General features: G+C 37.5%; 1 protein-coding gene across 1 annotated transcript in view; it reads left to right on the plus strand.

Moving 5' to 3' along the window:
• CTNNA3 (catenin alpha 3) overlaps positions 1-14,713 on the plus strand; it is a gene marked incomplete at its 3' end in the record, with an annotated part of 1,444,109 nt that overhangs the window by 98,318 nt on the left and 1,331,078 nt on the right. The window contains exon 4 of the mRNA XM_007456477.1: positions 12,784-12,950. Coding sequence (XP_007456539.1) covers positions 12,784-12,950 — 167 coding nt within the window. The remainder of the gene's footprint in view (positions 1-12,783; positions 12,951-14,713) is intronic.

Here is a 14,713-nt window from a genome sequence, read left to right on the forward strand (position 1 = left end):
GATAGTTTCTTTCCATGTATGGGTTGATCAGTCTCCAGCTGAATATTCAAGGGGGAGACTCTCAGATCTTCTGAGTTCTCTTTCTTTGTAGCTCTCTTCTTTCTCATTCTCTGTCCTGTGTCCTTTAGCTGCCACAATCTCCCAGGACATTCAGATTTGACTCTCTTTTTTTTTTTTCTTTTGCGGTACCGGGCCTCACTGTGTGGCCTCTCCCATTGCGGAGCACAGGCTCCGGACGCGCAGGCTCAGCGGCCATGGCTCACGAGCCCAGCCGCTCCGCGGCATGTAGGATCCTCCTCCCAGACCGGGGCACAAACCCGTGTCGCCTGCATCGGCAGGCGGACTCTCAACCACTGCGCCACCAGGGAAGCCAGCTTTGTCTCTTTAGCTCAGAATGTTCGCCAGTCTCTTAGCTTCTCCTTCCTATCTGTGGTCTGAAAAGTCTCTCAAGGCAGTAAGCTAGGGCTATGAAAGGGCTCATCCTGTTTTGTTTACCATTTCTCAGGGAATACTGTCCTTTGCTGGCTAATGCTCACTACCTTTACAACCATGTTTTCATATATTTTGTCTATTTTTTTTGTTGTGTCAGGTGAGAAAGATATCTGGTCTTTGTTCCTCTGCGTTGACTGGAACCAAAGTATAAATTTTAATAAGACTTAATTGAGAGTTTGAAGATAATGCAAGGGAAATAAAACACATGCTTACAAAGGCAACCATAGGCATCTATATTCTGAGTCCATAGGTTCTGCTGATATCCTTGTAGCTCCTAAGCCCATGTCCACACAATGGCTAGCTTTCCAGCCTTTCCCTTTGCCACAATAAGGTTTTATTTATTATATAAAACATTTTTGCTCCTTGTCGTCAAACTGGCTCAGACATTTTAAAGGAGTGTCTTTGCTTAATTTTAAACATCTGCATAAGTTTAGGACCTAGTTGAAGTCATTCTCCCCTCTTCCCTGCCCTCCCTCCCCCCCAAATCAATCTGCTTCAAAGTTAAATTTAAGCTCCTACCTCTTAGGAGTTTTCATATTCTAAATGGCTGTTTCCCAATTAAAAACAAATAAAACCAACCCCCTAGTGCCCAATCTCAGCCTGGGAACTCCTTTATACCAGAGTATGTTATTATATATTGAATCAATTAATGTGTACTAGTGCCTGTTACATGTGTATGGTATATTAAATCACACATAGAAAGGTGGCCAAAGGCGTAACTAGAAACCTTAATTGAATCATAAATATAATGTTAATTATAAAAGTTGGAGGAAATTTCATCTTTCAAATTTCAAAGTACTTGCTCATTTTCATTTTGGTTGTCCGCCTTTCTCCTGTGGATGTTTTGCTTATACATTGTTTAATTTGCACGTTTATAATCAATATAATCACTTTTAGAAAGTGGAGTTGAACTTTGAATGTAGTAAAGTTTATACCTCAGTACTGTATTCAAGCAGGCATTTCATAACAGAGTTTTTGAAGATTAAAAAGAGCATAGTTGATAGGAAAGGAACAAAATGGCTCCAGTAGAAAGAAACTTCCTGAATCTAGTTCTTGTGGTATTTTTATGATATTTAGTAAAAAGTATTTGCTTTTATGTATGGAGTGGGATTTCTTAAAGGAAAAATGTAGTTTTTATTTATATGTATTTTAAAAGTAAAATTTCTTATTTATTAAACTTCAAGGTAAAAGTGTTATAAGAAAGATTGGGAATTATATTTCAGAATAGACTCCCCACATGTAGACTTTATAAAGCACAGATGCTAATAGATGTTTGTGCTGAAACAAGAATTATGAACTGAAACCAGCTGAAAAGAATTGGAAGTATTGCAGAGGAGGGAGGGTGGTAAGTCCAGTAATAGAAAGTTTACTTACCGCATCTTTATTAACGTATTTCAGGAGTGACTTTTTTATCTCCCAACAATGCTACTTGGCTGGCTCTTCATATTACCTTAACAGAGATAAAGACTATAATAGTTGTTTAATGTTTATTGACCTTTTTCTGAGTATGGCTCTTCAGCCAGTTGTTCAACATCTTAACATCTTTAGAGTCAAGAGCACATAATTCTTTTCAAATATATATTTCATGTTAGTATTTGAAGTCAAAGACAGTATTCTACAAAGCCTATCATAACTTTCCAATTCAGACACATAACAAGAAAAGATAATCTTCTTTTTGTGGGAATTCATTTGCTCTCTTAATTTCAGAGGTCACTTTAATTTTTCAGAGTCTCCTAGCAGCAATTCTGACTTACAGAGAAACACATAAAAATCACCATTTACTGGTCTTAAAAATTTACTGTCTCTACTAGAAATTTCCTGAGAAAATAACAGCTAATATTTGTTGAGTGCTTTTCATGTTCAGATACTGTGCTAAATATATATTATAAAATATATTTCCTTTAAACGCCTCAGAAACACTATGAGATAAGTAATATTTTTATCCCTTTCCTATGGATGAGGATACTGAAAGTATTTAAGTGTCCAAGGTATCAGAACTAGAAGTGGCAGATAAGAATTTGATCTCAGAAGTGTCTGACTTCACAGTCTGAGTTCCTTACTTGGTATTGCTTAAGAGAGCTAAATGTGTTGATAACATATTAACAAGTTGAGAATGTCTCAGACCCTTTTCACAGGTTTTGTCTGCAATAAGGAATACTATTCTTTGTTATTTTTAATAACAATAATTTATTTCATTTTCTTTATGCTGAAGATCATGAATAAATGGAAACAAAATATTCGTGGAGTAAAGTAGATAAGACAGGCCCTTTTATATGTTGTTGGTGAGATGGGTATGTTTGGAGAATTTTTTGGCAATGTATATCAAAACTTAAAGTTCATTTACCCCTTGACTCAACAATTCTACTTTTAAGAATTTATGTTATAGCTAAATTTGCCCATGCATGCAAAGATATATGTTATGGATGTTCTTTGTTGTATTGTTTGAAATAGGAAAAAGTTGGAAATAATTTATGTATTCAATAGTGACCTGGTATATAAAAACACACAGAAAAGAATCAAGAGCCCAGAAATAAACCAAGCATATACAGTCAATTAATATTTGGCAAGAGAGCCAAGAATACTCAAAGGAGAAAAGACAGTCTCTTCAATAAATGGTGCTGAGATAATTGGGTATTCACATGTAAAAGAATGAAACTGGACTCCTATCTTACACCACTTACAAAAATTAACTCCAAATGGATTAAAGACTTAAAGGTAAAATATGAAACCATGAAATTCCTAGAAGAAAACATAAGAATAAATCTTCTTGACATGGGCCTTGGTAATGATTTTTTGGATATGACACCTAAAGCATAAGCAACAAAATAAAAAAGTGGGACTAGATCAAACTAAAACGCTTCTGTATAGCAAAAGAAATCATCAACAAATTAAAAAGACAACCTATGGAATGGGAAAAAATATTTGCAAACCATATATCTGATAAGCACTTAATGCAATGTTGGAAGGATTGTAAATTGGTTCAGCCACTATGGAAAACACTATGGAGGATTCTCAAAAAAATAAAAATAGAACTATTGTGTGATCCAATAATTCCACTTCTGGTAATATATCTAAAGAAAAAAACCCCACTAAATCAAAAAGATTTCTGTATCTCTGTGTCCATAGAAGTGTTATTTACAATAGCCAAGACATGGAAACAACCTAAGTGTCCACTGATGGATGAATGGATAAAGAAGCTGTGGTATATATATAATGGAGTATTATTCATCCATAAAAAATGAGAAAATTCTACCATTTGAGACAACATGGATGGACCTTGAAGGCATTATGCTAAATGAAATAAGTCAGACAAAGGAAGACAAATACTGTATGATTTCACTTACGTGTGGAATCAGAAAAACAAAAACTAAAACAAGAACAAATTTATAGAAAAAGAGATCAGACATGCAGATACCAGAGGTGGAGGGTGGGGGGAGGGGGACTTAGATAAATGTGGTTAAAAGATACAAATTTTGAGTTATAAATAAGTACTAGGGTTGTAATGTACAACATGATGACTATAGTTAACACTGCTGTATGATGTATAGAATTGATAAGATAGTAAATCCTAAGAATTCTCATCACAAAGAACATTTTTTTCTCTTTTCCCCTTCTCTTTTTTTCCCCTTAAATAATGTAATTTATTTTATTTTTTAACATCTTTATTGGAGTATACTTGCTTTACAATGGAGTGTTAGTTTCTGCTTTATAACAAAGTGAATCAGTTATACATATACTATGTTCCCATATCTCTTCTCTCTTGCGTCTCCCTCCCTCCCACCCTCCCTATCCCACCCCTCTAGGTGGTCACAAAGCACTGAGCTGATCTCCCTGTGCTATGCGGCTGCTTCCCACTAGCTATCTATTTTACATTTGGTAGTGTATATATGTCCATGCCACTCTCTCACTTTGTCACAGCTTACCCTTCCCCCTCCCCATATCCTCAAGTCCATTCTCTAGTAGGTCTGTGTCTTTATTCCTGTCTTGCCCCTAGATTCTTCAGGACCTTTTTTCCCCCTAAGATTCCATATATATGTGTTAGCATATGGTATTTCTCTTTCTCTTTCTGACTTACTTCACTCTGTATGACAGACTCTGGGTCCATCCACCTCACTACAAATAACTCAATTTCGTTTCTTTTTATGGCTGAGTAATATTCCATTGTATATATGTGCCACATCTTCTTTATCCATGCATCTGTCAATGGACACTTCGGTTGCTTCCATGTCCTGGTTATAGAGCTGCAATGAACATTTTGGTATATGACTCTTTTTGAATTATGGTTTTCTCAGGGTATATGCCCAATAGTGGGATTACTGGGTCGTATGGCAGTTCTATTTTTAGTTTTTTAAGGAACCTCCATACTGTTCTCAATAGTGGCTGTATCAATTTACATTCCCACCAACAGTGCAAGAGGGTTCCCTTTTCTCTACACCCTCTCCAGCATTTACAGTTTCTCGATTTTTTGATGATGGCCATTCTGAACAGTGTGAGATGATATCTCATTGTAGTTTTGGTTTGCATTTCTCTAATGATTAATGATGTTGAGCATTCTTTCATGTGTCTGTTGGCAATCTGTATATCTTCTTTGGAGAAATGTCTGTTTAGGTCTTCTGCCCATTTTTGGATTGGGTTGTTTGTTTTTTCTTATTTGAGCTGCATGAGCTGCCTGTAAATTTTAGAGATTAATCCTTTGTCAGTTGATTCATTTGCAAATATTTTCTCCCATTCTGAGGGCTGTCTTTTGGTCTTGTTTATGGTTTCCTTTGCTGTGCAAAAGCTTTGAAGTTTCATTAGGTCCCATTTGTTTATTTTTGTTTTTATCTCCATTACTCTAGGAGATGGGTCAAGAAGGATCTTGCTGTGATTTATGTCATAGAGTGTTCTGCCTATGTTTTCCTCTAAGAGTTTGATAGTTTCTGGCCTTACATTTAGGTCTTTAATCCATTTTGAGCTTATTTTTGTGTATGGTGTTAGGGAGTGATCTAATCTCATACTTTTACATGTACCTGTCCAGTTTTCCCAGCACCACTTATTGAAGAGGCTGTCTTTTCTCCACTGTGTATTCTTGACTCTTTTATCAAAGATAAGGTGACCATATGTGCATGGGTTTATCTCTGGGCTTTCTATCCTGTTCCACTGATCTATATTTCTGGTTTTATGCCAGTACCATACTGTCCTGATTACTGTAGTTTTGTAGTATAGTTTGAAGTCAGGGACCCTGATTCCTCCAGCTCCATATTTTGTTCTCAAGATTGCTTTGGCTATTCGGGGTCTTTTGTGTTTCCATGCAAATTGTGAAATTTTTTATTCTACTTCTGTGAAAAATGCCCTTGGTAGTTTGATAGGGATTGCATTGAATCTGTAGATTGCTTTGGGTAGTATAGTCATTTTCACAAAGTGGATTCTTCCAATACAAGAACATGGTATATCTCTCCATCTGTTTGTATCTTTAATTTCTTTCATCAGTGTCCTATAACTTTCTGCATACAGGTCTTCTGTCTCCTTAGATAGGTTTATTCCTAGATATTTTATTCTTTTTGTTGCAAGGGCAAATGGAAGTGTTTTCTTACTTTCACTTTCAGATTTTGCATCATTAGTGTATAGGAGTGCCAGAGATTTCTGTGCATTAATTTGGTATCCTGCTACTTTACCAAATTCATTGATTAGCTCTACTAGTTTTCTGGTAGCATCTTTAGGATTCTCTATGTATAGTATCATGTCATCTGCAAAGAGTGACAGCTTTACTTCTTCTTTTCCGATTTAGATTCCTTTTATTTCCTTTTCTTCTCTGATTGCTGTGGCTAAAACTTCCAAAACTATGTTGAATAAGAGTGGTGAGAGTGGGCAACCTTGTCTTGTTCCTGATCTTAGTGGAAGTGCTTTCAGTTTTTCACCATTGAGGATGATGCTGGCTGTGGGTTTGTCATATATGGCCTTTATTATGTTGAGGAAAGTTCCTTCTATGCCTACTTTCTGCAGGGTTTCTATGATAAATGGGTGTTGAATTTTGTCAAATGCTTTCTCTGCATCTATTGAGATGATCATACGGTTTTTCTCCTTCAATTTGTTAATATGGTATATAATGGTGACTGATTTGCGTATATTGAAGAATCCTTGCATTCCTGGAATAAACCCCACTTGATCATGGTGTATGATCCTTTTAATGTGCTGTTGGATTCTGTTTGCTAGTATTTTGTTGAGGATTTTTGCATCTATGTTCATGTTTATCAGTGATATTGGCCTGTAGTTTTCTTTCTTTGTGACATCTTTGTCCGGTTTTTGTATCAGGGTGATGGAGGCCTCGTAGAATGAGTTTGGGAGTGTTCCTCCCTCTGCTTTATTTTGGAAGAGTTTGAGAAGGAAAGGTGTTAAGTCTTCTCTAAATGTTTGATAGAATTCGCCTGTAAAGCCATCAGTTCCTGGGCTTTCGTTTGTTGGAAGATTTTTAATCACAGTTTCAATTTCAGTGTTTGTGATTGGTCTGTTCATATTTTCTGTTTCTTCCTGGTTCAGTCTTGGCAGGTTGTGCATTTCTAAGAATTTATCCATTTCTTCCAGGTTGTCCATCTTATTGGCATAGAGTTGCTTGTAGTAATCTCTCATGATCCTTTGTATTTCTTCAGTGTCAGTTGTTACTTCTCCTTTTTCATTTCTAATTCTATTCATTTGAGTCTTCTCTGTTTTTTGCTTGATGAGTCTGGCTAATGGTTTATCAATTTTGTTTATCTTCTCAAAGAACCAGCTTTTAGTGTTATTGATCTTTGCTATCATTTCCTTCATTTCTTTTTCATTTATTTCTTGTCTGATCTGTATGATTTCTTTCCTTCTGCTAACCTTGGGGTTTTTTTGTTCTTTTTTTCTCTAGTTGCTTTAGGTGCAAGGTTAGGTGGTCTATTTGAGATGTTTCCTGTTTCTTAAGGTAGGATCATATTGGTATAAACTTCCCTCTTAGAACTGCTTTTGCTGCATCCCATAGGTTTTGGGTCGTTGTGTCTCCATTGCCATTTGTTCCTAGGTATTTTTCGATTTCCTCTTTGAGTTCTTCAGTGGTGTCTTGGTTATTAAGTAGTGTATTGTTTAGCTTCCATGTGTTTTTATTTTTTACAGATTTTTTCCTGTAATTGATATCTAGTCTCACAGCGTTGTGGTTGGAAAAGATACTTGATACAATTTAAATTTTCTTAAATTTACCAAGGCTTGATTTGTGACCCAAGATATGAACTATCCTGGGGAATATTCCATGAGCATTTGAGAAAAATGTGTATTCTGTTGTTTTTGGATGGAATGTCCTATAAATATCAATTAAGTCCATCTTGTTTAATGTATCATTTAAAGTTTGTGTTTCCTTACTTGTTTTCATTTTGGATGATCTGTCCATTGGTGAAAGTGGGGTGTTAAACTCCCCTACTATGATTGTGTTACTGTCGATTTCCCCTTTTATGGCTGTTAGTATTTGCCTTATGTATTGAGGTGCTCCTATGTTGGGTGCATAAATATTTACAATTGTTATATCTTCTTCTTGGATTGATCCCTTGATCATTATGTAGTGTCCTCTTTGTCTGTTGTAATGGTCTTTATTTTAAAGTCTATTTTTTCTGATATGAGAATTGCTACTCCAACTTTCTTTTGATTTCCATTTGCATGGACTATCTTTTTCCATCCCCTCACTTTCAGTCTGTATGTGTCCCTAGGTCTGAAGTGTGTCTCTTGTAGACAGCATATATACGGTCTTGTTTTTGTATCCATTCAGCTAGTCTGTGTCTTTTGGTTGGAGCATTTAATCTATTTACATTTAAGGTAATTATCGATATGATGTTCCTATTATCATTTTCTTAATTGTTTTGGGTTTGTTATTGTAGGTCTTTTCCTTCTCTTGTGTTTCTTGCCTAGAGAAGTTCCTTCAGCATTTGTTGTAAAGCTGGTTTGGTGTTGCTGAACTCTCTCAGCTTTTGCTTGTCTGTAAAGGTTTTAATTGCTCCATCAAATCTGAATGAGATCCTTGCTGGGTAGAGTTATCTTGATTGTAGGTTTTTCTCCTTCATCAGTTTAAATATGTCCTGCCACTCCCTTCTGGCTTTCAGAGTTTCTGCTGAAAGATCAGCTGTTAACCTTATGCGGATTCCCTTGTGTGTTATTTGTTGTTTTCCCCTTGCTACTTTTAATATGTTTTCTTTGTATTTAATTTTTGACAGTTTGATTAATATGTGTCTTGGCATGTTTCTCCTTGGATTTATCCTGTATGGGACTCTCTGTGCTTCCTGGACTTGATTAACTATTTCCTTTCCCATATTAGGAAAGTTTTCAACTATAATCTCTTCAAATATTTTCTCAGTCCCTTTCTTTTACTCTTCTTCTTCTGGGACCTCTATAATTCGAATGTTGGTGTGCTTAATGTTGTCCCAGAGGTCTCTGAGACTGTCCTCAGTTCTTTTCATTCATTTTTCTTTATTCTTCTCTGCAGTAGTTATTTCCACTATTTTTTCTTCCAGGTCACCTATCCGTTCTTCTGCCTCAGTTATTCTGCTGTTGATCTCTTCTAGAGTATTTTAAATTTCATTTATTGTGTTGTTCATCATTGCTTGTTTCCTCTTTAGTTCTTCTAAGTCCTTGTTAAATGTTCCTTGTATTTATTCTTTTTCCAAGATTTTGGATCATCTTTACTATCATTATTCTGAATTCTTTTTCAGTTAGACTGCCTATTTCCTCTTCATGTGTTAGGTCTTGTGGGTTTTTACCTTGCTCCTTCATCTGCTGTGTGTTTTTCTGTCTTCTCATTTTGCTTATCTTACTGTATTTGGGGTCTCCTTTTTGCAATCTGCAGGTTCGTAGTTCCCGTTGTTTTTGGTGTCTGTACCCAGTGGCTAAGGTTGGTTCAGTGGGTTTTGTAGGCTTCCAGTGGAGGGGACTAGTGCCTGTGTTCTGGTGGATGAGGCTGGATTTTCTCTTTCTGGTGGGCAGGTCCCCGTCTGGTGGTGTGTTTTGGGGTTTCTGTGGCCTTATCATGATTTTAGGCGCCTCTCTGCTAATGGATGGGGCTGTGTTCCTGTATTGATAGTTGTTTAGCATAGGGTGTCCAGCACTGTAGCTTGCTGGTCGTTGAGTGAAGCTGGGTCTTGGTGTTGAGATGGAGATCTCTGGGAGATTTTCACCATTTGATATTACATGGAGCTGGGAGGTCTCTTGTGGTCAGTGTCCTGAACTTGGCTCTCCCACCACAGAGATACAGCGCGGATTCCTGGCTGGAGCACCAAGACCCTTTCATCCACACAGCTCAGAATAAAAGGGAGAAAACATATTGAGAAAGAAAGAAAGAAGATAAAATAAAAGTTATTAAAATAAAAAATAATTATGAAGAAAAAAATTTTTTAAAGGAAAAAAAACCGGACGGACAGAACCCTAGGACAAATGGTGAAAGCAAAGCTATACAGACAAAATCTCACACAGAAGCATACATATACACACTCACAAAAAGAGGAAAAGGGGAAAAATAATATATCTTGCTCCCAAAGTCCACCTCCTCAATTTGGGATGATTCGTTGTCTATTCAGGTATTACACAGTGCAGGGTACATCAGGTGTTTTGTGGAGCTGTAATGCACTGCTTCTGAGGCTTTTGGGAGATTTTTCCCTTTCTCTTCTTTGTTAGCACAGCTCCCGGGGTTCAGCTTTGGATTTGGTCCCGCCTCTGTGTGTAGGTCGCCTGAGGGCGTCTGTTCTTCGCTCAGACAGGACGGGGTTAAAGGATCAGCTGATTCACGGGCCCTGGCTCATTCATTCTGGGGGGAGGGAGGGGTACGGAGTGCGGGGCGAGCCTGCGGTGGCAGACGCCGGCGTGACGTTGCACCAGCGTGATGCGCGCTGTGCGTTCTGCCGGAGAAGTTGTTCCTGGATCCCGGGACCCTGGCAGTGTTGGGCTGCACAGGCTCCTGGGAGGGGAGGTGTGGAGAGTGACCTGTGCTTGCACACAGCCTTCTTGGTGGCGGCAACGGCAGTGTTAGCATCTCATGCCCATCTCTGGGGTCCGCGCTGTTAGCCGCGGCTTGCGCCTGTCTCTGGATCTCCTTTAAGCGGCGCTGTTAATCCCCTCTCCTTGTGCGCCAGGAAACAAAGAGGGAAGAAAAAGTCTCTTGCCTCTTCGGCAGCTCGAGACTTTTTCCCCGGGCTCCTTCCTGGCCAGACGTGGCGCACTAGCCCCCTTCAGGCTGTGTTCACACTGCTAACCCCCGCCCTCTGCCTGCGCTCCGACCGAAGCCCGAGCCTCAGCTCTCAGTCCCCGCCCGTCCCAGCGGGTGAGCAGACAAACCTCTTGGGCTGGTGAGTGCCGGTCGGCACCGATCCTCTGTGCGGGAATCCCTCCGCTTTGCCCTCCGCACCCCTGTTGCTGCGCTCTCCTCCATTGCTCTGAAGCTTCCCCCCTCCGCCACCAGCAGTCTCCGCCTGCGAAGGGGCTTCCTAGTGTGTGGAAACCTTTCTTCCTTCACAGCTCCCTCCCACTGGTGCAGGTCCCGTCCCTATTCTTTTGTCTCTGTTTATTCTTTTTTCTTTTGCCCTACCCAGGTACGTGGGGAGTTTCTTGCCTTTTGGAAGGTCTGAGGTCTTCTGCCAGCGTTCAGTGGGTGTTCTGTAGGAGTTGTTCCACGTGGAGATGTATTTCTGATGTATCTGTGGGGAGGAAGGTGATCTCCGCATTTCACTTTTCCTCCATCTTCTCAAATCTCCTCTTTTTTTATTTTATCTGTATGATATGATGAATGTTAGCTGAACCTACTGTGATAATTACTTCACAATATGTATAAATCAGACCATCATGCTGTACGCCTTAAACTTATACAGTGATGTATGCCAATTATTTCTCAACAAAGCTGGAAAAAGAACTTACTGAAGAAAGGGGGGCCTGGTAGAATAAGTTGTAATATATCAATAAAAAGTAACTTTATTAAAGCATTAAAAAGAATGACAATAACAGCTAATTAAGTCTTTAACTAAGTTCTAACCACTGCTTTCATTTAATCTTCATAAAAATTGTAGGTATTATTATTATTAGCTCCATTTACAGTGGAGAAAAATGAAACATAAAGAGGCTAAGTGGCTTCTGCCCACACTGTTAAGTTCTTTGCTCTATTGCTTCGTGGTCATTTGTATCCCAATGTGAAAAGAAAATAAATTGATAAGTGAAAAGAACAAAATTTTGAAAGTTTTTAGTATAATACTGTTTGTGAAAAGAATCTATATCTTCTATATGTTCCTTTTATAACATATAATACCTATCTATGTTTTCTCTTGACATAAAATCTTTCAAATATATGAATGTATATGAATATATGTGAATATACTAATAAAACATAATGTGAATTTATAAGTGTACATGTATACATATGCCCCCACATAATACATACATTCATAGAAAAAATTCTGGATAGATATACAAGAACTTAATGGATGTTTTTCGATTAGTATGGAGACAAAAAAAAATTGCACTCTATACTCTTTAGTATGGTGAATTATTTGAAAGTAATGAGTCATATATTGCTTTCATAATAAAAGTAAGTTTAAATTGAAAAACTTAAAAAATAGTGGATGTGGTAAATCTTTAACAATTATGTTACTGGAGTGGGGTAAAGAGGGACTTTTTCTTGTCATTTTATACCTTTCTGAACTGTGAACTTTGGAAAATAAATGAGTACCTGTTACTTTTATAATAAAACATTTTAAATGAAAAAAACCTTAAAAATAGTGACCATATTTCTGTAACAAGTACTATGAAATATTATTTCTGTGACTAAGTTTAGGGTATAGTTTGTTCATTATATTGACAGTTTAGAATAAATCTGCCTATGTTAAACTTTTACCAGAGATCTGCTGTCTTACTGTCTTAAAGGCTAGCTCTTTTCTAGCATCCATTGAATTCAAAAGTAACTCAGTGAAGATTTACCTTATTTTTATAATCAAGATGGTTTCCGATTGAAGTCTTAGTGATGAAACCTTTCACAGCAAATGAGATTCAGCAAATGCAGAAGTTGACAGCAATTTTATTAGATGCTGCCAGTCAATTGAGCACAATTTTCTTGCGGGAAAATGGTATCATGCTTCTTAAACTCCAGAGCGTTTATCAAAAACAAATGTCAATTTGAAACTGCATTGTTTATTGAGAGACGATGTTCTATTGTCGTGACAGTATTTTAATATTATCCTTAGTCATGGAATGTACTTGGAATTAGGTTGGATGATAAATGCTGCAACAGGCATAAGTGAAATTAAAGTATAACTTACTTGGTTTTATGTGTTTCAGGTGAAGCTCTGAAAGTATCAGCTGAGAGATTTGCAGATGATCCCTGTTATCTCCCAAAAAGGGAGGCTGTGGTTCAAGTTGCCCGTGCCTTGTTGGCTGCAGTTACCAGACTCCTTATCCTCGCAGATATGATTGACGTCATGTGTCTCTTGCAGCATGTGTCAGCTGTAAGTAAAAGATGGCTTAGTTTACCTTGGCATTGTTCTCACTTATAATTCCATTTTCTGAACCTGGCATCAATCCGAGCACATCCCGGCCTCACTCACGTTTCTTAATGTCACCCATCAGAAGATGACTGGATTGGGTTGTGAAACTAATGCATACTTGACAAGAATGAAGCCAGAAGTTAGTCTTAAAGCCAGTGGGAAACTGAAAAACAGAAGATGACTTACTGATAAGGAAATGGCTAGGAGAAAGTTCTAGGCTTTTGACCATTTAAATTATTATGTCCTATATAAATATATATATAGTAACAATTATATAGATAATATAGAAAACAAATATGTAAATATAAATAATTTGAGAACGAGAAACTTAAAAGCTTAAGGCATGTGGAAGCGTATCCTAGCTTGTAAATGAAAACTACTTTGCCAGCTCCTCTTTTTTTTTTTTTTTTTTTGGCGGTACACGGGGCTCTCACTGTTGTGGCCTCTCCCGTTGCGGAGCACAGGCTCCGGACGCGCAGGCTCAGCGGCCATGGCTCATGGGCCCAGCCGCTCCGGGCATATGGGATCTTCCCGGACCGGGACACGAACCCATGTCCCCTGTATTGGCAGGCGGACTCTCAACCACTGCGCCACCAGGGAAGCCCTGCCAGCTCCTCTTGATCTAAAATAAACAGTGCATGTTTGCAGGTAGTCTGTGTTGTCTGTAGTAATCCATTATGAAGATGTATAAATGGATTTAATAAGAGTAAAGAACATATTTTAACTAGGAGAGACTACAAAGGCAGCAAGATATCTTGTTTGCTTTATTTTGTTAGACAAAACCATTTAGCAGAAGCTTAGTAGAAGGAGAATTTTATTTCAGCCTTTTTCACTTTCTTAATTTATTTAGTTTGACCAAGTCATTAATAGTGTCTAGATGAAAAGGTTGCAAAGAACCCTTTGGAGTCGCTGCTCTTTCTCCTACTTTAAATAGGACCCTTGCTCTTCTGTTCATAAATACATCTGCATTTTCATAAAGGCGCTTGGTGACTGTAGTATCACTGTTATTAGGCGAATGACGGCCTTGTCTGATTGACCTTCTTGTCAAAATCATTTTCTCTACTTGCTAAGCTAAACCTTTTTTTTTTAATCTTTCTCTTACTAATGTTTGTTTTAACCCTAAAGTAGAGTGACCTTTCCTTTATACTTTCAGATTCCTTTTCTTTTGATAGTTTTATTACTGCAAAAAGGCAATTTGGCACCTTTTTGTTGTTGTAGCTGTTGTTTAAGTAGCTTTTCAGGAAAGGGATTAGTTCTCATCACTAGCAACTATCTACCAATAGATTTGTATGTGAGATATTTGAACAGTGTTTTTTGTTACTTGGCTACTGCTTTGTTGGATACCTTAAATAAATCCCTGAACATTTCTGAGCTTCATTTTTTATATGTGAATATAGACACTAATAAATGCTATAACCAGAAGTGAGCATGAAAGATTAAATGCCAGGTAATTCCTAGTTCCAATGACCCAGTATTTCCTGTTTTAACTCTAGATTTGTTGGGATAGGCAGAATGAAAGGCTTTGGTAAGGTGAAAATTACTGCCTTTATAATCAATTAGGAGGTGGTAAATTGTGATAGTATTTTTTTTGTTTCATCCTTATAAAAATTTATATTTGAATTGTATTATTCAACTCAATTCTTTCAAGCTTTCACATAGAATGAAGGCAAATTGAAAAATATTTTTGGAGATTAAGATTAGAATTATTTAGCCCAATATTCCCC

This window comes from Lipotes vexillifer, unplaced genomic scaffold, assembly GCF_000442215.2.
Source record: "Lipotes vexillifer unplaced genomic scaffold, Lipotes_vexillifer_v1.1 scaffold520, whole genome shotgun sequence".
In the NCBI taxonomy this organism is placed as follows: domain Eukaryota; kingdom Metazoa; phylum Chordata; class Mammalia; order Artiodactyla; family Lipotidae; genus Lipotes; species Lipotes vexillifer.